Below are 24,366 nucleotides of genomic sequence, written 5' to 3'. Positions count from 1 at the left end.
ATCATACCCTGCAGTGCAGGGGTTCTGCTAATTAGCAATTACGATATAGAGGTTCTCGATGCTGTGAGCCTATGATCGTAATAGATCGATAGAGACATATATACCAATTGTTCTTCACCTCATTGAAGTTTGAGGGCCGCTAGAAGGTCCATATACACAGTTATAGCAGTACGTACTTATGCTTCTTTAAAAGCTGGCCGGATCATGTATACGTCCATGAAGACCATAAAGCCATAAATCCATAATTGCTAGTTTCATACCGACTGGTGAATTGGGGCGAAAAACCGAGAAGATCTTTCCTCCCGAGCCGGCAAGATTAGCCTTATATATTGCAGATTTGCAGTTAAATACTGGTGAAACAGTAAGTTTTGTTAACAATGCAAAGCTGTTCCTCAATCATAGCTCAAAGCCTCAAATTACGATCCATCAGCATTGTGATAGTCGTAGCTCGTATATATACTTCTCGTACGCGTGCATCAACCTGATGCATACATACATCCATCCATGAATCGAGGAGCTTATAGAGATGAAGACACCAGTCTGGAATTTCTCATCAACGTACCAACAAAAACTCCAGAAGCAACCATATATGAAATCAATATAATGCGATTAAATTGTTGATTTTGGTTTAAGAATTTTATTTATGTGATTGTCGAAGACTCAATATTATCTAACAATTATTACGGAATTTTTCAATCCGATGCCATAAAATAACATGAACAAACATTTGGGTGCTTAATTACGCTCTCAGAAACAAACAGTCCATAGACACAAAAATTTGTTGACTAATTAATTAACTTTAATTATTTCTAAAGAATTAACAAAAGTCATTAAATTTCTAACTGCATATATAATAACAGTGCTTAGTTAATTCTATTAACGTTTTGGGTGATTAATATGCACGGTTGCTTCACATCATCAGTTTTCATCTTTCGTATGTTTTAATTACCACTTCTTCTCATCCAAACAGTAGACTTTAGCTAATTAAACTACGCGCTAGACATATCCAACCATCTTCATTTACTCATTCATAACCTGGAGAAGACACATCAAACATTTTAGAGTTTCAATGTTAATACTAATGCCGACCAAGAAGCCATATAAACCATAAGCTTAATCGTACGTACTCATTACTGTGTAAGGTTTTGGCCATGAAGAGTAGTAGCTCATTCTCTCTTGAAAGTACTTTACCTAGCACACAAACCCTACACACAAAGATTGATGGAATTTCAGCAATGGAAAGTATCTCTGATCTCCAGCCTGCCCCTACGACAATCGTCAGATCTGGAGATGGAGATTATCTACCACCAAGAAGCTTTAAGGATGCCAAGAACATATGTTTTGCAGAGACTGCCAAGCTTTGGGCGATTGCAGGCCCCATTGCCTTTAACTTGTTGTGCTACTATGGTATTAACTCCGCCACAACCATCTTTGTTGGTCATCTTGGAAACTTGGAGCTCTCTGCTGTCTCAATCTCTCTGAATGTCATTGGAAATTTCTCCTTCGGTTTCATGGTAAATCACCCTATACAGATTTTAACACATATTATGAATGTTATAAACGCATCATATATATTGCGAACAAAATATCTATATACCTTGAGTAGTTTCTAGACTTGCTGGCTAGCTATGACAGTATACCTTGCTATTCAATAATAAAATAGAACCATCAACTTGATTAATGAACTAAGTGCCACTCTAAGTTCACCCTTGCCAAAACCAGCCGAATCAATAACCCTCAATACAATGGTTTCAGCTGATTGGCTTTATTTTTTTTCTTTTCTCTCTTTGCAAAGATGTCCCTTCAGAGTCATCACCTATGATTAACAAAAGAACGGTACCCGTATTGAATCCAATTGCATATTTGCATGCATGCATGATAGCCATAAGCAGTGACATATTGTAATATATGAACCAAATATAGATCAGTGATGAATTAATTTGTTGAATGAAACTGCAGTATGGTATGGCAAGTGCACTAGAAACACTATGTGGGCAGGCATTTGGTGCAGGACAAGTAGGTCAACTAGGAGTTTACTTGCAACGCTCATGGATCGTAATGACCATTGCATGCTTCTGCTTAGTGCCAATTTACATCTATGCAGCACCAGTTCTAAAGCTTCTTGGCCAAGACGAGAACATTGCGGATGTAGCTGGGAAATTCTGTATTCAAATCATCCCTCAATTGTTTTCAATGGCCATCAACTTCCCAACCCAAAAGTTCTTGCAGGCACAGAGCAAAGTTTCATTTTTGTCACTTATTGGTTTTGCAACTCTCCTAATACACATAGGATTCCTGTATGTCTTCCTCAAAGTTTTGGGGTGGGGAATGAGCAGCGGTGCTGTAGCCTTTAATGTCTCATCATGGGCAATGACATTGGGTCAGGTGGTTTATGTAATCGGTTGGTGTAGAGATGGCTGGAAGGGATTTTCAAGCTTAGCTTTCAAGGATTTATGGTCATTTTTAAAACTCTCTATAGGTTCGGCTATAATGCTTTGCCTGGAGTTCTGGTACATGATGACCATACTAGTTATCACTGGCCACCTTGACAATGCTGTTGTTGCTGTTGGCTCCCTTTCAATATGGTAAAGGTCATAACCCTGCAATTAGTTATTTCCCACAATAAGTGTTTTGCCTAGTGAATAACTCGGATGTTTGAGTATTTTTGTGTTCGTCTATTTCAGCATGAATGTGAATGGATGGGAAGCAATACTTTTTGTTGGGATCAATGTAGCGATAAGGTGAGGAGTGCAGTTTTCTTTGTACTGATTCTTACTTTCTCGGTCTCACAATCCTTAAGATCGAGTACATGATTGATGATATATATCTTCTTTAATTTAATTACTACCTTGACAGTGTTCGGGTATCCAACGAACTTGGATCAGCACATCCTAGAGCTGCAAAATACGCAGTCATTGTCACCATCGTTGAGGCTCTCCTCCTTGGGATTCTTTTCGGGGCAGTTGTTATGGTTACTAAAGACAATATTGCCATAATCTATACCAAGAGCAAAGAGATGCAACAAGCCGTGTCTCGTTTAGCTTTCCTCCTCAGTATTACAATGGTGATTAATAGTGTTCAGCATGTAATTTCAGGTAAATGCATATTCTCTATGATCGAATTGTCTGTAATTTAACATATATTATGTGTAGTGTGTTCTAAATTAGAGCACTAATTTCTGTAGCATAAAATGAACTAGGATCATAGGTAGAATAATATATGGATCGATGTATGGTTCTTTCTTACAACATAAGTAACTATCTCTTGAACTTGGTAACATAACACACTCTTTGTGCAGGTGTTGCTGTTGGAGGAGGGTGGCAAGCTCTAGTGGCTTACATAAACTTGTTTTCTTACTATATCGTTGGGGTGCCTATTGGGTTTCTTCTTGGTTACCGAACAAGTTTGAAGGCGGAGGTAAATAAAACTTGAACAAACAGTTGATTAATTAACAGCAGATAAAGTAGGCCGGGTAGCTACAGAAATTACAAGAAGCTAAGGAAGCTTGGTTAATTGTAGGGAATTTGGCTTGGTATGATATTCGGGACGGTCCTGCAGACACTCATCCTCTTGTACATCATTTATAAAACCAACTGGAACAAGGAGGTAACTATTAGTTGTACTTGTACACTTGTGCTAATGTTCTCATATTATTCTTTCTAAAGTTTCTTTGGTAAATCAGTGTGACGTCTTAGTATATTTCTCAAATGATTGACCCTGCAGGTTGAACATGCTCTAGAAAGAATTGAACACTGGAATGCAGAAGAGCTAATTGTAATCGATTGATCAAGCAAAACAGGACTGGACAAGAATTGAAGATGGAGCTCTAAAGCGTCTTGCTGGACCATATTAGTGCCAAGACAGGCAAATATCCATATAGATAACTTTTGTTATTCCTAGAGTTATTCATGGTGTAGTCACTGTAGTGTGTTCAAAATCAGACCACTAAATTTGGTCAATTTCTTCCTGTTTCAGATTGATCGAACTTCTTCAAGAACAAAAAAAAAATCCACAGCTTCTAAAGCTATATGGGTTCAAAACCCTAATATAAACCATACATTATATGACAAAAATACGTAGAACCGAAAAATGATGTGCGATTATTGTTGCTGGAGTTGAGGCGTCAAGCCAGATTTGGGACAACTCTTAATATAAACTTGAATTAATAATTTTCATTTCAATTTTTATATTTTTTTGAGTCTCAGTTTTCTGTTCAAATGTACGGTTGCGACTAAACGCACACCGACACCTGTCTTCACGTCACCACCCGCCAAATTAACAAAACGTCATCGTTTTGCGTCACAACGATGGATTCGCCGCCGCACGACCGCCGGCCCAAGAGAGACAGTGAATTAGTAGCGGAGGATCGCCGCTGCAGTCTCGGCGTGGATGCGGTGGTCGGGAAGCCGCTGTGCGAGCATCACTTGGCGCAGAGCAAGAGTTACCAGAAGAAGAGGAGAACCGGAGCTAGAGAAGGCGGTTCCGGCGAAGAAGACGGATCGGAGAACAATAAGAGCAAAAAGAAGAGGGCGGCGAGTGAGTCTGAGACGGAGTCGGAGCAGAAGGCGAAGATTCGAAAGGTAAAGTGAACGGTAAATCTGGAGATTCCGGTAATTTTATGAAGAAGAGTAAATTAATAGAGGAAAAGCCAATGGAAAAGGTGAGAAATTTGATTCAGGATTTGTGTTCATTTGGTTGGTAACTTTTTTTACTGTAGTGAAGCTTTGTTCTTTTTTTACATTTGCAGGGTAAGTCTAGCAAAATCAAAGGGAGCTTGATGTGTCATCAGTGCCAGCGGAACGATAAGAGTGGTGTTGTGCACTGCTCACAGTGTAAAGCAAAGCGGTTTTGCTATGAATGCATTGAAAAATGGTACGCAATGCTTGCGATTTTCGATTTAGGATTAGCCAATTCTGTGTGTTGTATTTGCATATTGTTAAAATCGGAGGCCTTATGCATTTTGTTGATGTGTTGGTGTCGATTTGAGAGGTACCCTGGGAAGACAAAAGATGGGTTTGCGGATGCGTGCCCGTTTTGCTGTGGGAACTGCAACTGCAAAGCTTGCCTACGCGAGTTTTTGGTTAAAGTGGGTTCTATTTTCCTCTGTTTCTCTGCATTGTGGGTGGATATTTGTAAAGTTCTATTTTGTTATGATGTTGTTGATATTTGCAGCCTTGCCGGGAAGTTGAGCCGAGTGTTAAGTTACAACGACTGCGATACTTGTTATATAAGGCTTTGCCTGTGGTGAGGCACATATATAGTGAGCAGAGCTTTGAGCTGGAGGTTGAAGCAAAAATCAGAGAGTTTTACCAATTCTGATATTTTAAGTAAATATTGATCGTACTTTCTCTTTGGGGTACTGATTTTTATTTTTACTTCTTGCTTTTTCTTTGTCGACAGGTGTACATTTGACTGAAATGGACATAAAGAGAACTAAATAGTAACCTGTTAATAATCTCAGATTTCAAGATATTTCTATTTGTCGTTCTCTTTTGACTTTTATTCTGTCCGCTTCTGTCAGTCTTGTATAAAGGTAGCACTTGATTTTGTATCTCCTGAGAATCTTGAAGTATGTCTCCGATTGACTGAAGAGTTCCGTTTACTCCCAAAAACCCACAGAGCCAAGGAAGATAAATTGGAGGTATATATTTATTTGTATGTATTTCCATTATGTAAGACATATTAGTTCTTACATCTCAGATAATCTAATTTTCTTATTGTCGTAGAACTTTAGAATACTAACACTTTAGAGGGGCTGCCAAAGCAGTTGACTGCTTGTCTCGCTTACAAGTATTTTGTGAGGTTTGAGACTTTGAGATTTGAGGGCAACTGTTTTGTGGATCTGTGTTTTCCTTATCTCATAATCATTGGTTTGGATTTGCCTGGAGCTTTAGTCCAGTCAGTTGACAGCCAGTGATTTTTAACTCATAGCAGTGATGATCCAATGCTAGGCATCAATAGATTGCAAAAATGCACCTTAATTACACTCAATTTGAAATTTGGTTCATGGAATATCTCTGTGACATATCGCAGGGTATGTATTGGTTCATCACTTCCTTTTCTACCTTCCTGGTCTATTAGTTTATTGTTATTTACCTGTTTCAACAGGTGAAGAAGATGACACTTTATTCCGCAAGTTCAGCACTGAGAGAAGCCAAAAATTTGATGCCAGGGCTCGGGTAAGACTCATTTATTTCTTGCTAGGAACTTTCCAGCATAATAATAATGAAAGTAAAATAAGACAACTCAGCATAGAAGCAAGTCGATGCATTTTGGGAATTGAACCAAATCTAAAGAACATAATTCTTAACTGCATCCTACCCAATAGTCTAAATATCGCTTATCGGTATCGTATCGGTCGAGGGGTAAAACGATATATCGGAGATATATCGGGATATATCGGAGATATCGGGATATATCGATATATATTGATTTTATCGGATTTGCTTATTTTCAATAAAATTTATAAAATTATACTTCAATATGTACCAAATAAACTAAAAAAATGTACTAAGTAAACTAAAGAAAATAAATACTTGATTTTGTGACAATTAAAATACACGGACGCCATCTAATAATAAAAATGATTATTTAGACTTAAAATTCATCATATATATTTAAAATATATATAAATTAAAAATAGATATGAAAAAATGAAAAAAAATATTAGTTTTTTTTTAAAAAGAGGAAATAAATATGAAAAAATTAAACAAAAATTGAAAATAAAAAAATCAATGTTTGACCGATAAATGACCGTTGACCATCATTTCTGTGTTGACCGATAAATTTTGACCGATATGCCCTTATCGTATCGGATTCAAAATATCGGCGATATATCAGCCGATATATCCGATATTTCGAACACTGATCCTACCCCATGAAATGACTAATCGGTGGTCACCCTGTGCGGTAATTGTTCATCTGTTACTTCAACCAATTACCATACATATGTAATATGTTTTTATGTTAGGAGAAGTTTGGACCCAACACCTACCCATTCTCATCCTTTTGTCTTTTACCACCAAAAATAGACTCTTTGGCTTAACTAATGCTGTTCTAGAAAGAACTTCATCAGATAGCCATCTCCAACCCCTACACCACTACATGCAATTTAATGTAAATATCCTAGTCGTGGTCATCTTAGTGAAAGAAATTCAGTCTACTGTATAAATATGAATGGTAATCAAATGAAATGCCTAAATGTTTTCCTAATTTGATTTTATTTTGCATTATTAATGCGTAAGAAATTAGTGAATATACGGTTCTGTTTATATGTTCAGTAAATATCAACCTTGAGTGGGTCTTCTCTTTAGAACAGAACAGGCATCTGTAGTCATCTTTTGTCTTAAGGTTTGAATTAGTTGATGGCGGCCAGTACTATTTCTTCATCATTGCTAAGATTATCAGGAGGTGTCAAATAAGTAGTTTATCATTGGTGATAATGAAAAGTTGGAATGCAAACAATTTTGTGACGTATCCCATCTATAAGTACGAGACTACGAGGAAGTTGGAGATTCCAAGTTTAAGTCCAGGCAATAGTAAAGAGATGAATCATCAGACGGGGACGATGGAAGATGGAGTCTCCAATCTACCAATTTAATCATAAGTTATTATTGGCCTCTCCATGTTTCTCGGATTGCATCAGAGTGGGCTACTCACAGCAACCACTTTTCTGGCCTAAACATGCATCAATTTAAATCTATGTGTTGGGTGGGCACCTGGATGTCTGTGAGCATGAGTGCGGGTATGAATGGAATTTCCACGTTTGACCTATGTGAGGAAATATTTAGCCAGATGTACAAGATGTTGAGCTGCTCCCCTTGCCAATTGGTTTTTGGTTGGAAGCTTTGAAAACATCACATCTTGACACAATAGTGTGATGACATATACTGTTTTACAGTTCTCAAAGACTTTGACACCATGCCCACATTTTTCTTTCAACTCATCCATCTCAATAAAGATTACTGATGGGTAATCATCTATGTTCAACTACATCTTTTTTGATTGAACTCTGTTCGATGCCTCAAAATACAACAATCCATATACTTGATTGGTGGCTGTCTCAGGGCACACCTGAAGCCACACCTACATAACTACACCGGAAGTTTTCTGAAGTAGTAGAATCCATTCATATTCTTATGGCATGTCGATTGGCTTGTGTTACTTAATCTTGCAACAATATGCTCTAGCCACGCCATGCTGTTTCTTTCTTATATAAGGGCCAATTATGCCTTTGTTGCTACATATTTTGTTCAGCCACTCCCATTGAGATGGGGATATAATTCGCAATTGTGTAACCTGGTCTCGTCATAGCCTTTGAAATTCATCATGGAGAAACTCTTGCCATTATTTATATTCTTGTTTCATTCCTTATACCAACATTATGCCAAGGAGGAGGAGCCCCCCCCCCCCCCCCCCCCCCCCCCTTCCTTTTTTTGCACCCGTATTTTGCAGTTTCAAAAATCAAGGCTTGAGGGTTGCCGCAAGAGCCTTTTTTTTTTTCAAATAAAAAAGGGGCAGAGTTGCTGGAGTTGCATCTATGGTGTAGACCTCATCGACAAAGTTTGAGCTGCCATGTAACGACCTTTAGTCGTGAAGGAGGAAGGCACATTTCTATGTTGACAGCTACTTCAATGGGTGCACCTCATGTCTATTGAAGTGCATCTTTGAGGAGTTGCAACTATGTAGAGACTTAACATGAGCTGTTTGAGCTTCTACGGAAACAAGCATCACACTCTTTATCCGGCGGTGTTGCGACACATTACTGAATTGAATCTTAGAGGAGTCGGAGCTATGCGCGCAGGCCCCATTCACAACTTAGGAGCTGTTGTGTAATTAATCTTGATTGTGAAGGTGGAAGCCACAATTAGTCAACAACTCTACTAAAGAGAAGGTGGAGTTGTTGATCTAGTGTGTTACTTACAAGTGCATCTTGGAGGAGTTGAGCTGTTTGAGCTGGTATGGAAACAACCTTGGTTGTGTAACAAGCATCAAGCTCAATATCTGGTGTCATTGCCACACGTTACTGGAATGTATCTTCAAGGGGTCGGAGCCGTGCGCAGGCCTCATACACAACTTAGGGGTTGCTGTGCAAGATCAATTGATATTGGAGGCTGAAGATTAAATGACCCTACTTCAAAGAGAAGGTGGAGTTGTTATCTAGTGTTGGACTTTCATGGTGACATTCTGACCTATGAGCTGTGACTTTCTAAAAACTCTATGATTCTTAGTGAAACTTCATGCTAGCCTGTGGTTATACACTATTTGGTGTTTTCGTGGTAAAATTTTAATTTGATAGCGTTTAAAGTTTGGTTTTGAACTTTCAAATGTTCATAATTTCAAAACTAGTTACACTTTCTACTCTGATGTCTTCTAGTTTAAAATCCATTCTCAAGTTAACAACAGGTTATACTAAAACCGTGATGCCTTGTTGTGGGTAGAGCAACTTCCTGCGATGGTAAATTGCTAGACTCCTTGAGTGTGTACATGCTCTTTATCTCGACTTCTTAGCTAATTTTGAGTGTGTTAGAAAAAAATCAATTTCCAACAGCTCTCGAAATTGCGGTAAATATATCTATCTAGTATGTATGTGATTTTCTGTTCTTTTAATTGCTCTGTATAAATTTTACATGTGCTTGGGTTTGAATATAAGATTCATCAAGTAGTATAAAGCATACTAGCAGAGTACACTTGAAGGTGCATTTTGAACTAACTTGTTTCTAAAGTAGCATTTGGTAGTGGTAGTTGGTGCTTTCCAAATTCTACTTTCCTGAGAACACTCACTTTGGGGGTTAAATGGTAGTTTTTTTTTTTTTTCTTTTGCATGAATAAAGAATCTTGGACTTCAACCATATGGTTAATCTAAGAAGCACCATATGATAGGTGTGTGGGTCTATGAATTGTGATTAGTAATATGTTTCCTTGACCACCTGCTCTTGCTATTTTAATATTTTGGTCAGAGTTGATTGTACATTTCAAAGTTTTATTTTATATATTTTGCACCTTGGACTAACGAAAGTTACCGTTTCCAGTAGAACATCAAACGCAGAAAAAAATGACGAGTAGGAGCAACTGGAAGAACTCTACATTCCATCTCCTCATTAGTGACAATAGTTTATGTATTTGCATAGGGTCGGTGTTTGGATATATTGGCTAATTACATATTTCGAAGCTTGAATTTCCTGGATGTAGTTTGTTCCATTTTCCTTCATTGGGATAAGTCATGCATCTGGGATTTGCACATTTCTTTTGTTTTGTTTTTGGCCTCCATTTAGCAATCTACTTTGTCAACTAATTTGCGCTAATCAAGTACGTGACCAAAATGGAATTCATAATGTGGTTGGTCTTCCTTCAACAATGTCAAGAGACTGAAAAAATTTACAGGGAGAAGCACAATTTAGTTTCAATCAGATAAAAGAAAATGGGGATTTCGCCAATGATGGTCCAAGTAGCTTATAGTAGAACCGGTGTGAGAGAAAATCAGAAGTATTGACTATTGAGGTGTGTAACTACGATGGAACAAGTGAATTAGTAGAAAGACCAGAAACAAAGCAGACTACCAGGGAGAACAACCTTGTCCCTCCCAAAATCATATAACTGACATAAGTTCCCATCGCACTAGTCGATTCCAGATAAAAGTTCCATCTCTGAGACTAACCAAATTCCTGAATTTTGCAACTGGAAGTTTAGTTTCTTGATGCATGAATCTGATTTTCATGTCAACCAAGAGGATAATGGAGCACCAGAATTTATCAAGAAACTATGAAACTAAAACTTTCTGTATAGTTCTATTTCTTGGACGACAACGGAAGATTAGTCACATACATTTTATTTTCAGAAAACGTTGATAAGAAAGTACAAGTACCGTTGGGTTAAAATAATATACAAATAGTCTCATTTGGGAAAAAAAGGCTTCGTGGAAATCAGAGAGAGTAAGGTTTCAAAGGAAAAGTTTTGGTTGTCGTCCGGCACCGCGTCCTCCAACGCTGCCGTCGAACGAGAGTTTTGGTGGGTCAATTGATGATCCCGCAAGGATGGTAGATGGTGGGGGATCAACGGAGGGCGGCTGCTCGGGGTTTTTGGCAGCGCTTGTTGTTAGTATTCTGGATTGCAGAGGCCATGGATAGGCAGCGATGCTATGGTGTCTCTTTTGATTTGCTGGTCTGGGTCACATCTGCAGATGGAGCTAGTGGAGGAGCGGTGCACAGAGGTGGGGAAGCGGAGGCTTTGGTGGCTTCTTTGGGTTGTCCTCAATTCGTGGAGTTTTTCTGATTCCTTTGTTGGGTTGAACGTGGAGGATGGTAAGCTGCGTCTCGGTGGCGGATTTGGATGGTTTCTCGGAGGTGGCAGTGTACTTGGATGTCGAGATGGCGTTGTGGTCAGTTGGCGGCGACCTGCTGGTCGTTTTTCTGGGTTGCTAATCTTTGGAGATTCATTGGAGGTGGGTCTGGGCTCTTTGGGCCTGGACTTGGGTCATTTAGGTTTTAGGTGGGCTTGGGTCTGCTGGCTCAGGTCTGATTTGTTTTTCTATTGTGTAGGTTTTGTCGTCCCTCCACTTTGAGCGAGGGTTTAGGGTGCCAGTAGATAGGTTTTTAGTCGTGTCGTTGAGTGCACATGTTTATAGTGCATGTCATTTTCAAAGATTATCTAAAATTCGGTTCTTTCTAGGTGTCAATATAATGAGGAGGTTGTCTCTGTAAATATGCTTGAGGTTTTGATATGTGATGCTATTAGAGCTTGAGATTGGCGGCGAGTAATTTATCGACTACTTTTGGTATCAGTTTTAATTGGTTCGGGATTTGGCCTCCTTAGATTATGTCTATTGTTTTTTGTGATAGTCTTGTGTCTAGCAATGTTAGTCGGATAGAGTGTGAGAATCTAGTTCTACCACCTAGTATTCTTTATTGTAATCTTATTGTTGGTGAAATATATGTATCTTCATTTCTATAAAAAAAAAAACATAAGTACCATCATAATAATTATCACCGATCACTACGTAGTAAAAAATTTTGTGATCTGGTCACCCAATATATAATTATGTCACGTACTAAATCGGAGTATTTCACTCGTATCTTGTCTCTCCCAACTATAGTTTACAAGTATATGCCTATAAAAATTCATTAATTCATATGCTTGATATATTGATACTTGAATCCGATGTTCATGCTAAAAGCACTTTTTTTTTTGTTAAGATGCCAAAAGCACCTTAATGATTCAAGAAACGCCAAAACTAAAACTTTCTCTGGTTAATTATCATTTTCTTGTGGGGTGGCAGGGAATTAATCACTAATCTATTATAAGATATGATAACGACTCATCTTGGTGAATCTGAATCGATGCTCTAGTTACTCTAGTTATCACTTATTTGTAAGCCATATTACCATATAATAATACTATTGTATTCAAGTTCTAAGTTTTTCACTCATACCAGTATTATTGGACTTTACTCGTACATAAATGGCCCATACAATGCCCGCACAGTATACTGGCCCATACTCAAAAACTCAAACCAGCATCTACAAAGGGGTACAATAGTCTTTGCATTGGACATTTCGGTTAAATAATCATTACTTATATCAGAGCATATCCGAGACTATAAATACCTCATTTGCTCCAATATTCATCGGATTTGCTCGGAAATGCGTCGAACAATCTCAAATACGAGCCGATAACGTGACGAATACGCTCGCTAGAGTTAGTGAAAAGACTGTTTTACTCCTATGTGAAAATCATGCTGCTGCCAGCAGGCCTAAAAACATACACCCGACCCGGCCCAAATGCTTCCAAGAAAAAAGTACATAATCGGTAGTCTTAAGGTACAAAAGTCGCTGCTTTGACTCACACACAGGTATACTTGCTTACTACACAGCTGCTCTCACACAACAACCTACTCTAAAGACCCATTTCTTGCATGTTGATTCTTCGTATAACTACTTCAGATTCTTGTTTTTCTCTTCTGCTAATGACTAATTACTTAAGAATGCTGCAAATTTTGTTCGTTTGAGCTAGGTTTTTGATTATCATTGTGCTTCTTCCCAATGACCTGAACCTGTTCGTTGAAATGACTGACTCAGTGGGTTATATAATTTATACATCTCACTCCTGAATTGGTTCTTATTTGGGTTAGATTTTGGTGAACATGTTTCTTCGGCGAATGGCTGTTTCGTTTCCTTACTCGAGAAGGCTTCTCAGCAGTAGCGGTAGCAGTAACAGCAGCATTGACATTGCGAAAGCTATTGATGAGCTTAACAAGGTAAAGGGTTGTGCTGAGAACTTGAGATGTTTTAAAGCTGTTGAGTATGTAATGTCTGATGTTTTGAGTTGAACTGAATGGGGAATGTTGTGGATTAGTTTGATATAAGAATGAAACTCGTGTTTATTCAGGAAATGGAATCAGTGTTTGGTGAACCTCCAGCTGATAGTGGGCTTGCCAGTTCTGCAAGAAATGATGTTATGGCACAAGAACCCGAGTTAGAATCACGAGCAGAAGGGGAAGGCATGCATGGTCTAACCCACATTGGCAGTACTGGGGAGGCTCAAATGGTGGATGTTTCTCCCAAACCAAGTACCAAGAGAACTGCCGTTTCTAGTTGCAAGGTACTTCTCGGCAAGCAGGTGTTTGATTTGGTGTTGGCCAATCAGATGGCCAAAGGGGATGTGCTTAGTGTGGCCAAGATTGCTGGAATAAATGGAGCAAAGCACACAAGCAGTCTCATCCCGCTATGCCATAACATACTCATCACCCATGTCCGGGTTGATCTGGCACTGAACCCGAAGGATTTCAGTGTGGATATCAAAGCGGAAGCCAGTTCAACAGGGAAAACTGGGGTAGAAATGGAAGCAATGACAGCTGCGAGTGTTGCTGGCTTGACGGTCTATGATATGTGCAAAGCTGCTTCGAAATCTATACAGATCACTGATATAAGACTTGAGAGTAAAGCTGGTGGGAAGAGTGGAGACTGGTCCAGGGAGGAGTAAGTAAAAGGTGTTCAATATAGTGCAATATGCTCTCATTGTCAGCGGGTAAGTGCTTTAGTGCCGATTTTCAAATCACATTGTAATGATGAAATGGAATATGATCGGATATGTCATCTCAAAAAGATGTTACCGACTAGTATGATTCTAAATGGCTTCTGTTAAGACTGGTTAGTACCCAAGCCCTTAAGTCCTTAACCCTCAATATCATAATCCAAAAACATGCTACCAGTATTGGGTATGATTGTGGTAATAGCTTCAAGGAGGAAAAGTAGTAGAATATTAGAGTTAACTTGGGTATTAGAAAGCTCAAAGTTGATCTTATTGGATTATGCTGATCTATCATTTTTGCATAACTTTGAAGTCTACAATGCTTTATTGAGTCCCTGCTAAGCTTTAGTGCTCTTTCCTGTTAATGATTCCTCCATTTTCACTGCTCTTCTTCCCCTTCTTTTGCTTTAGTGCTTGCCCCCACGCGGTTTTATATTATAGGCTTCAATTATAAGGGAGCAAGGTAAAGTGGTAAACGTCATGGTCCTGAACTCTAAGCCTAACTCAATATTGTCTGGGGAAAAATTCATGTTTGTCCTTTATTCCTTCCTCTACTTTGTTTTCAAATTGTCTGTTTTGGAACTCAATTTCTTAAATCACAAATAGAAAAATTGATGGTAAAATTTGAATATCATGGATACTATTAGCCATTTCTATCTGCTATATTGAACTGCCTAGCTTAGAATCGAAAGCATTTTAATGGGTAGATGTATATTATGTGTGTGGTTACCAAAATTAATGAGTGACCTATAAATAGAACTAGTGGATGTGAAACAAGAGAAGCATTATGCATTAGAGTACAAGTGTCTGTGGATTGTGGTTAGCATTTGATGTTTGAAGGAAGTATTGTCACTTCCATAAGTCCATTATGCATTATTGAAGCACTATTGGTTGGTACCATTTTTAGTTGAGTTCAATCTTCTCGTTTCTCTTTGTATCTTTTATCGACCTGTGATTACCCATCTCTTTCATTGTATTTTCTTGGCTAGAGGTTTTGTCAAAACAACGACGAAAACTACTAGTGTAACACATGCTAATGGTACCCACAATCGTTTATTCCTTGTAGCCTTGAGTCTATAAGTGCCTCCATCCCCATCATCCCAAAGCTTCCTCTATCCGTCAGAATAGGGAGCACAAACAAATGAGTTGGCCGATTGCTAGTGCTACAATAGTTACCCTTGTCGATATTAGTATGTATCATGTATGGTTACTTTCGCTCTAAAAATATCGATTTTTCTTCACTATAACTTGATGTTGCACCGGAAGTATGACTCTGATTCGGGCCATTTTTACTTGCATAGTGAACTCGGTCTGCAGAAAAATTCCTTTGGTAGGGTAAAGAAGGCAAGGATAGAAAGATCAAGGGCAATCTGTATGTGAAAATTAGAAGAATGATTGTAGAGACATAGAGTCACGGGGAAATAGCACCACTGTTACAAGTTGCGATGAGGCATGGACTACATGAAATATCTTACGATTCAGCTCTAAGTCTTCGTCTTTCTTTATAAAACCCATACAAATGACTACATGGGGATTTCATGCTTTGCCTATAGTCAAAAACCAAGGTGTATACAATGAAGTAGAAATATGAGTGAAGTATGGGGACAGCAGAATTGTTGGAAATGATTGAATGATGCAACATGATACTCATGAGTCGCGACCGACCTCAATAAATCTTGCCGAGATTGCTGGGATTTGGTCATGAATAACTACTCCAGCATTCAACTTTGTTTATACATTTTCGTTTCTTCTATTAGTGTACACTTGATGATTTTGATCTTCACATGTAATGTTGAAGTGAACCTCCTTCACGCCTATGCTTGAATTGGGTTCTTGTTTTTGTTTTCAGGAGAGCTTAAACTTGGAATCTTGGAGGGTTAAGTAACAAAATTCTAATTCTAACCACGGGCGATAAACTCCGACTATAGGTTCAGCTAGTGTGAAATTTCATTTTGAATTTTACATGTAGTTTTTATCAAAGAATATGGTAAATGAGCCAGATATAATGAACACATTAAATAAACTGATTTCTCACCTTAACAATTATGGAACTAATATCTACCATAGTACACCATTATAGGGAAGGATCGATTTGAAATAGCGAGTCAACCAATTTAGGTGCGATGACTTAATATACTGCTAATGCTGCAGCATCAATCCGGTGCAAAATTTCCAACCCTTTTAATTGTTCTTCCCTCACTTTTTACTATTTAGGTCCATATTAATATGGATCTGAGGATGATTAGGATGTTTTATCGCCAATTTTCTGTATAAGACAAAAGCTCAAATCGCTTTCATTTTAAAACAGATTTTCCAGTCTATTGCTGCACTTCTAAGTAAACAAATTGACCTAATATATTACAAGTAAGACATTTTACTGATAAAAGAAGATCACTTGAGTAAAGAGCATGTTATTATAAAGCTTTTGTATACTTTGGTGCACAAGAGTACAAATTTACAATACATAATGTGTCAATAGGGCTTTTATAAGCTTGTGAACAGATATTCCTAGGATTAGCAAATATTCACATGATAGATATACCAATTTCTCATACTCATCGTCTTATCCTTTCTTTTTTCCTCCTCAACTTCCCACAGAGTATTAATACAACCCCCAACTTTCACCAACACAAGCAAACTTATTTACTCACACATACAACCAGGACATTTCTTTCTTTTTCTTTGCATTTTTGGTCACAATTTTTCAATGCAAGTTAACTCAAATAAAGAGAAATAATTTGTGGTATAACTTCTTATGTAAATTTTGAAGAGTTTAACTTGACATCGATTATATGGACCAAAAATCGTCCAACACAAAATCAAACGAGTTGATAGCAAAACTAGTATATCAAATTTTAAAAATATTGATTTATATCTTTACACGATAGAGATAATGATCTTAACACAACCGCATATAACAATGACCCAACAAGGAGCATGACATACATTCACATAATTACACTCATGAAAATTGTATCCTTGTGCGTAAATTCCAAAATTCTGTTACACAAGGTTCTAATTTAAGAGATTATTTTGCTCCCTCTAATTTGTTTTTATTGTTTTTAATTTTGCGCTAAAATTATTATGATATATGTCCTAGATAACATAAGAAAATCTGACACATCTCCACCCCCACCAAAAAAACTGCTCACTTTACAGTCTCTCTCTCTCTCTCTCTCTAAGAACCGCCTTTTTCAGATTTCACACTCTCCCAGTCTCTCTCTCTCTCTCTCTCTCTCCTCCATTTTTATTTAAACTCCATCTCTCTCTCCCACTCCTTCCTCAAGCCATCTCTCTCTCCCAGTCTCACTCTCTCTCACTGAAACCCCAAAAAAACAACATGGAGGAAAAGAAGACTACCCATCTCTTCTTTCTCCTCCTCCTCCTCTCCCTCTCCTCCGCCGCCGCCTCCATCGACCACCAGACCTTCCTCCTCCACCCCCTCCCCTCCGCCCCCTCCCTCTCCCAACCCCAATCCATCTCCTCCGAATCACTAGACTCCGACCCATCCTCCCTCTCCCTCCAACTCCACCACCTCGACGCCCTCTCCTCTAACCAAACCCCCTCCCACCTCTTCCACCTCCGCCTCCGCCGCGACTCCCTCCGCTTCAACCACCTCACCTCCCTCGCCTCCTCCTCCCTCAACCGCTCCCGCTCCCGCTCCCGCTCCACCCGCCCCTCCCCCTCCGGCTTCTCCTCCTCCATCGTCTCCGGCCTCGCCCAGGGCAGCGGCGAGTACTTCACCCGCATCGGCGTCGGCACTCCCCCCAAATACCTCTACATGGTCCTCGACACCGGCTCCGACGTCGTCTGGCTCCAGTGCGCCCCCTGCAAGCGCTGCTACACCCAATCCGACCCGGTTTTCGACCCGAGAAAATCCTCCTCCTTCTCCACCCTCCCTTGCTCCTCCCCTCTCTGCCGCCGCCTCGACTCCCCCGGCTGCAACTCCAAGACCCACACCTGCCTCTACCAAGTCTCCTACGGCGACGGCTCCTTCACCTTCGGCGACTTCTCCACCGAAACCCTCACCTTCCGCCGCACCAAAGTCCCCAAAGTCGCCGTCGGCTGCGGCCACGACAACGAAGGCCTCTTCGTCGGCGCCGCCGGCCTCCTTGGCCTCGGCCGCGGCAAACTCTCCTTCCCTTCCCAGACCGGCTCCCGCTTCAACTCCAAATTCTCCTACTGCCTCGTCGACCGCTCCGCCTCCTCCAAGCCCTCCTCCGTCGTCTTCGGCGACTCCGCCGTATCCCGAACCGCCCGGTTCACTCCACTCGTCCCCAACCCCAAGCTCGACACCTTCTACTACATTGAGCTCATCGGCATCAGCGTCGGCGGGACACGTGTCCGGGGAATCACGGCCTCCTTGTTCAAGCTCGACCCGGCCGGGAACGGCGGCGTCATTATCGACTCGGGCACCTCCGTGACCCGGCTGACCCGATCCGCCTACAACTCCTTACGCGACGCTTTTCGGGCAGGGACCACCACTCTGAAGCGGGCGCCGGAGTTCTCGCTCTTCGACACTTGCTTCGACCTCTCCGGGAAGACCGAGGTGAAGGTCCCGACGGTAGTGCTGCATTTCCGGGGGGCTGACGTGTCGCTTCCGGCGACGAATTACCTGATTCCGGTGGATAGTAGCGGCACGTTTTGCTTTGCTTTTGCGGGCACGATGGGCGGGTTGTCGATTATTGGGAATATCCAGCAGCAAGGGTTTCGCGTGGTTTATGACTTGGCGGGTAAGCGGGTCGGGTTCGCTCCACGTGGCTGCGCTTGAGGTTTTTTTTTGGGTAGTTGTGTGTCTATTTGTCTACTGTGTAATGGGAAACAGGAAAGCCTCTTTCCTTGACTTTGTCACTGTTTCTTTTTTCTTTTGATTTTTTAGATTAGAAATCAAAAGAGGTGAGGATAGAAGAAATGTTTTCTTGCATTCAGGTGTAGGAATATTGCGATGATGTATTATTCACAATGTTGTTGTTATCTCGAATTGTATCGTATTAACTTGATATATATTGTCGTTGCTTCTATTCATTTTAAATAATTGTTGCGATTTCCATATGTGTATGGTCCTCTAAAGAGCTTTTATCTAGCATTGTTTATGCTACATTTGCAATGTAATGTACATTTCAGGTGGATATATCAAAATGTTACATAGCATACATATATATTATAGACAACACCTGTCGCTTGGAACTTTCATTTTTGGCCGGTGTTAGACCGTAACGGGGTAATGTGCCGAAAGACCAAACATGACCAAGAATGGAGATGTACCAACAGTAAGGGGCACTAGGGTGAGGACCCAAAGGGACATACACAAACAGCAAGGGGAAATGGACTGAGATTTTTATTTGGAGATGAGAAGAGAAAAGAAGGCCATGACAATATGACTCTTTTTTTTTTTATCAAGATGACATGAGTCAAATGAGTCATGACCTCGCAGTATGGTTCGATCTTTGGAGACGAATTTTCATTTTCACAATGAGGGTGCGTGGGTCATGTACTGAAGGGGGGACAAAACATGGTGTCATTTTCACAATGATGATGCTGATGAGTTTCCAAACTTTACCAGTAGACGATCACGTACGTACGTTTGGCTTTGTCTCTTATTGTAGCCCTGAAAATGTGTGCAGATTGTCAATTTAAGCTACTGTGGTGGTGCTGGTGGTAAGGTTTGTAAGGAAAGTGCAAAGCAACTCTCTCTCTGGGGGCTCTTCCTTATTTGGTAGCTAGCTGTAAAAAACAAAGGTTAAATGGAGGACATTGCAACATGGGTTGTCACCACTTTCATTTTATAAGATAATGACATTACAAAGGTGCATGAGTTCTATGTTGGGAGATAATCTTGATTCTAAATGTGGGTTGGTTCTGATCAAGGACTAAAATTTCATTAGCCTCTTTGACCGTCTTCATCTCTTCCATCATTTCAGTGCGAAATGAGTTCATAGACTCTTGATAGACATTGAGGGTGGTCTGCAACTCACCCAACTTATCCTTGTGACCCTGTAACTCAAGTTCAAGATTAGAGAGGTCGTCGGACAATGAACCTCCCGGCCCGCCCCCTCTTTTGGTCATGGCCACAGAAATCAGGCTCTGGATATCAATTGATAGGTATCTCAAGCTAATAGAAATGTAGAGAGAAATGTAAAAGCATAAACTGGAAAGAAAATAGACTTGATATTCATTGATAGCCACTAGGGTTACATCGTTTACTATAAATAGCTGAAGTAGACCACTAGCAATCTTGACACGCGTTGCACTGAATTCTAACCCGTTTTAGGGAAATAGAAAGACTACCTTCTCCTAGTCAAAACTGGATTACTGGATCTGCACTCTTTAACACATTTGAAGCGGATTAGGGTTTTGGCTGGCACGCGCAAGAGTATCTCTGTGAGGAGGTCCTCAATGTTTGCAACGTTTTCTGCTGATGATGAGGAAACTATCATAACTGCTAGAGTTTCTGGTTTATGATCGAGTCGCATATAATAGGGATGAATGGATGATGAAGAAGACATGGTTACATTGGACATGCTTGCAGAGTTTCACATACTTCGCGGCTGTAAGGTGCTCAATTTTTCTATTATTATAGTAATTACCTTGTTGGTGAGATAATAAAATATTATACATACATATTTTATTAGGTTTAGAATAAAACTATTGTATTATGAAGCAACTATATTAAGGAAACTTCTTGGGATCGATCAACACCAGTAGATATGATCGGTATATATATTTAGTGACCCTGTAAAAATTTCATCCAATTCGGAACTCGTTTGACCGTCGGAATTTCCGGTAAACCGAAAACAACACTAATATGTCATAAGAGAAGACCCATTACCAAAATGCGAACACCAAAAGTCGTTTGCATATCTGAAATCACCTAATTTTTGTCACCGACTGTGTGTGGTCGCACCAAGGAAACCAAGTTGGCAAAGCCCCGGTCAAAGAGGATTTTAATATGTCAAAACGCATTTTTCTTTGTTAACCGTAGGTACGGACGGTCAAACAATATCCAAAACGGACGAAATTTTTACTGGTTCCCTAAATATATATACCGATCACATCTACTGGTGTCGATCGACCATATTTCGAACTAGATTTATTGATCGCCGAAGCGTCAACTAATGTATCATACCCTTTATATTAGGTTTATATTAAAACTAACGCATTATGAAGCGACTATATGAAAGAAACTTTTCGGGATCGATCGACACCAGCCGATGTGATTGGTATATATATTTAGTGACATTGTAAAAATTTCATCCAATTCGGACTTCGTTTGACCGTCAGAATTTTTGGTAAATCGAAAACACCACTATTATGCCCTAAGGGAGGACCTATTACAAATATGTGAATGCTGAAAGCCGTTTGTATATATCAAATCACCTAATTTTTGTTACCTATCGTGCGTGGTCGAACTGAATAAATCTATTTGGCAAAACCCCGGTCAATGAGGTTTAAATATGTCAAAACACCTCTTTTTTAGTTGACCGTTGGTACGAACGGTCAAACCATGTCCAAAACGGACGAAATTTTTACGGGTTCCCTAAATATATATACCGATCACATCTACTGGTGTCGATCAACCATATTTAGAATTTGAGTTGTCGATCGCCGAAGTGTCCACTAATGTATTATAACCTTATATTAGGTTTATAATAAAACTATCACATTATGAAGCGACTATATGAAGGAAACTTCTCGGAATCGATCGACACCATCCGATGTGATCAATATATATATATTTAATGATCATTTTAAAATTTCATGCAATTCGGACCTCGTTTAACCGTCGGAATTTCCGGTAAATCAAAAACACTAATATGCCCTAAGGGGGGACTAATTACCAAGATGCGAATGTGGAAATTTGTTTACATATTTGAAATCACCTAATTTTTGTTACCTATCGTGCGCGGTTGAACTGAAAAAATCTATTTGGCAAAGCCCCGGTCAATGAGGTTTAAATATGTCAAAACGCCTCTTTTTTAGTTGACCGTTGGTACGAACGGTCAAACCATGTCCAAAACGGACGAAATTTTTACGGGTTCCCTAAATATATATACCGATCACATCTACTGGTGTCGATCGACCATATTTTGAATTTGAGTTGTCGATCGCCGAAGTGTCCACTAATGTATTATAACCTTATATTAGGTTTATAATAAAACTGTCACATTATGAAGCGACTATATGAAGGAAACTTCTCGGAATCGATCGACACCATCCGATGTGATCAATATATATATTTAATGATCATTTTAAAATTTCATGCAATTCGGACCTCGTTTAACCGTCGGAATTTCCGGTAAACCAAAAACAACACTAATATGCCCTAAGGGAGGACCAATTACCAAGATGCGAATGTGGAAATTTGTTTACATATTTGAAATCACCTATTTTTTGTTACCTATCGTGCGCGGTCGAACTGAAGAAATCTATTTGGTAAAGCCCCGGTCAATGAGATTTTATTATGTGAAAACGCAACTTTTTTTTGTTGACCGAAAATTCCGACGGTTAAATGAGGTCCGAATTGGATGAAATTTTTACACGGTTTATAAATATATATATCGATCACATCTATTGGTGTCGATCGACAATATTTCGAAACTAGAATTTATTTGTGACTTTTGTTTTAGATTGTTTTCTAACAATTATTTTATTGTTTCAAACCCTTAAATTAGAGTATTATATTGTTTTTCTAATACAAGTCCGTAAGGCCCGGCCCGTAAAATCCCGCAAGGCCCGGCCCGCAAAAGCCCGCAAGGCCCGCCTTAGGTAGGCGGGATTGGATCTTCGTATTTTTAAAAATATCCGACCCGGCCCGGCCCGGCGCGGCCCGCCACTTATTTAATTTTATTAAGGCCCGAGTCCGGCCCGTTGACGAGCCCTAGTGAGAGATGAGAAGAGCATATGGATGTAGGGTTCCAAAGATGACCAAGGAAGTGACAGAAGAACAAAAGAAAAAAAAAGGAACCTCTGTAATTAATCAAAATTAAAATAGAAAATATGCAAAGATGATGTGATTCTTAAAAAAAAAAAAAACTTTGATGATGTGATTTCTTCCAAAGCTGTTATCTAAAGATGTGCTCTAGATGATCGATACCTCAAAATGTGGTTCACCAAGCGACACTCTTTGTTGAGTTGTTGATTGGATTAAAAGAGTAAATCATATGGTTATAGACCATTCATAAATATATGCAGCTGAGATTACTTTGCTGCAGTACTTAGTTGACTCATATATAAGATCGGATCATGGTTTTGCTAGCAATTTGCACATGGATCGGAGGACCATGTCATGCATTTAGCGACACAGGATATAAGGGATGTAGGTTCATTCCTCTCTTCCAAGTTGTTTATTCGATAAACAATATCGCAGAACAAAAGGACATGAGACTATTTATCATCTGGTCTCCAACTTATATTCACCATTGTTCCAAATCTCTGAACATCGTCCACGGAGCATGATGATATATAGTAATAATGAAACAAAAACCAACACATCAACACACGTGCTTGCACATTCATTCTTTAATTTCAAGTTTACAGAAGTTATTTCTCTATTTTGTCAAATTACATTTTATATTAATAAAATAAGAATGAGAGTTGATATATTGACTAGTTAAATTTTTGAATCACTCAAATTGGTTAGGGTATTAAACTTCAAAATCTATCTGACTATAGTTTGGAGAATATGATTATAATTTAGAAAATCCTATTAATAAAATAAGAATGAGATTGACATGTTGACATGTTAAAATTTTGAACTATCCAAATTATCCAGGGTTTATTAAACTCCAAAATTTATCTGACTATGGTTAGGAGGATATGATTGTAATTTGAAAAATATAAGAGTGAATAGAAAAAATAGGAGAAACATAACTACCCGCTAGGTCACTACTATAGTATCAGTTTTGTTTTGTTTTTTTCCTTACAATTTCTATTAGAATAAAACGAACTAAATATAACACACACATGGTGTGTCATGAGGCTAGTGTAAATAAAATAACAGCTTTCATTATTAAAATGTCTGATAATTACCATTAAATTCATATCACGATCAACTAGAAAATAGACATTTGTAAATCAACCATAACATGCGTCTATAATCGATGATCATCGTATCTATTGAACCATCATTTCCACTATTACCTAGTGAGGCATCATAACCAATGACTGAAATATCGATACTTTCCTCGGTATTTTCGTAAAAGTTTTCATTTTTCGGTATATGGATATATCCCTTATATACCAAGTATTTCTCGACGGAAATTTTCGAAATTTCCCGATATTTCCTGATATATCTGGAAACTTACAAAATTTCCCGATATTTTCAGAATATCGCCACGTGCT

General features: G+C 39.2%; 4 protein-coding genes across 4 annotated transcripts; all 4 read left to right on the top strand.

Annotated features, from left to right (window-relative positions):
- The first annotated feature begins 1,151 nt into the window (after positions 1–1,151).
- Positions 1,152–3,786, top strand: LOC126803668 (protein DETOXIFICATION 34-like). Its single transcript, XM_050531431.1, has 7 exons — positions 1,152–1,514; positions 1,960–2,585; positions 2,685–2,741; positions 2,857–3,095; positions 3,299–3,417; positions 3,520–3,606; positions 3,724–3,786. Exons 1-7 carry the CDS (start codon positions 1,152–1,154, stop codon positions 3,784–3,786), a joined length of 1,554 nt encoding a protein of 517 aa, XP_050387388.1.
- Positions 3,787–4,307: 521 nt separating this feature from the next.
- LOC126803667 (lysine-specific demethylase JMJ27-like) lies at positions 4,308–5,441 on the top strand. Its single transcript, XM_050531430.1, has 5 exons — positions 4,308–4,580; positions 4,748–4,872; positions 4,990–5,086; positions 5,173–5,302; positions 5,401–5,441. Exons 1-5 carry the CDS (start codon positions 4,308–4,310, stop codon positions 5,439–5,441), a joined length of 666 nt encoding a protein of 221 aa, XP_050387387.1.
- Positions 5,442–13,001: 7,560 nt separating this feature from the next.
- Positions 13,002–14,215, top strand: LOC126802991 (cyclic pyranopterin monophosphate synthase, mitochondrial). Its single transcript, XM_050530716.1, has 2 exons — positions 13,002–13,252; positions 13,384–14,215. Exons 1-2 carry the CDS (start codon positions 13,139–13,141, stop codon positions 13,975–13,977), a joined length of 708 nt encoding a protein of 235 aa, XP_050386673.1. The 5' UTR covers positions 13,002–13,138; the 3' UTR covers positions 13,978–14,215.
- Positions 14,216–17,354: 3,139 nt separating this feature from the next.
- Positions 17,355–19,046, top strand: LOC126801528 (aspartyl protease family protein 2). The gene has a single exon (XM_050528909.1). It carries the CDS (start codon positions 17,366–17,368, stop codon positions 18,794–18,796), a length of 1,431 nt encoding a protein of 476 aa, XP_050384866.1. The 5' UTR covers positions 17,355–17,365; the 3' UTR covers positions 18,797–19,046.
- The last annotated feature ends 5,320 nt before the right edge of the window (positions 19,047–24,366 follow it).

This window comes from Argentina anserina, chromosome 7, assembly GCF_933775445.1.
Source record: "Argentina anserina chromosome 7, drPotAnse1.1, whole genome shotgun sequence".
In the NCBI taxonomy this organism is placed as follows: domain Eukaryota; kingdom Viridiplantae; phylum Streptophyta; class Magnoliopsida; order Rosales; family Rosaceae; genus Argentina; species Argentina anserina.
The sequence above is the reverse complement of the archived record's forward strand: the minus strand, read 5'-3'. Positions and strand labels throughout refer to the sequence as shown.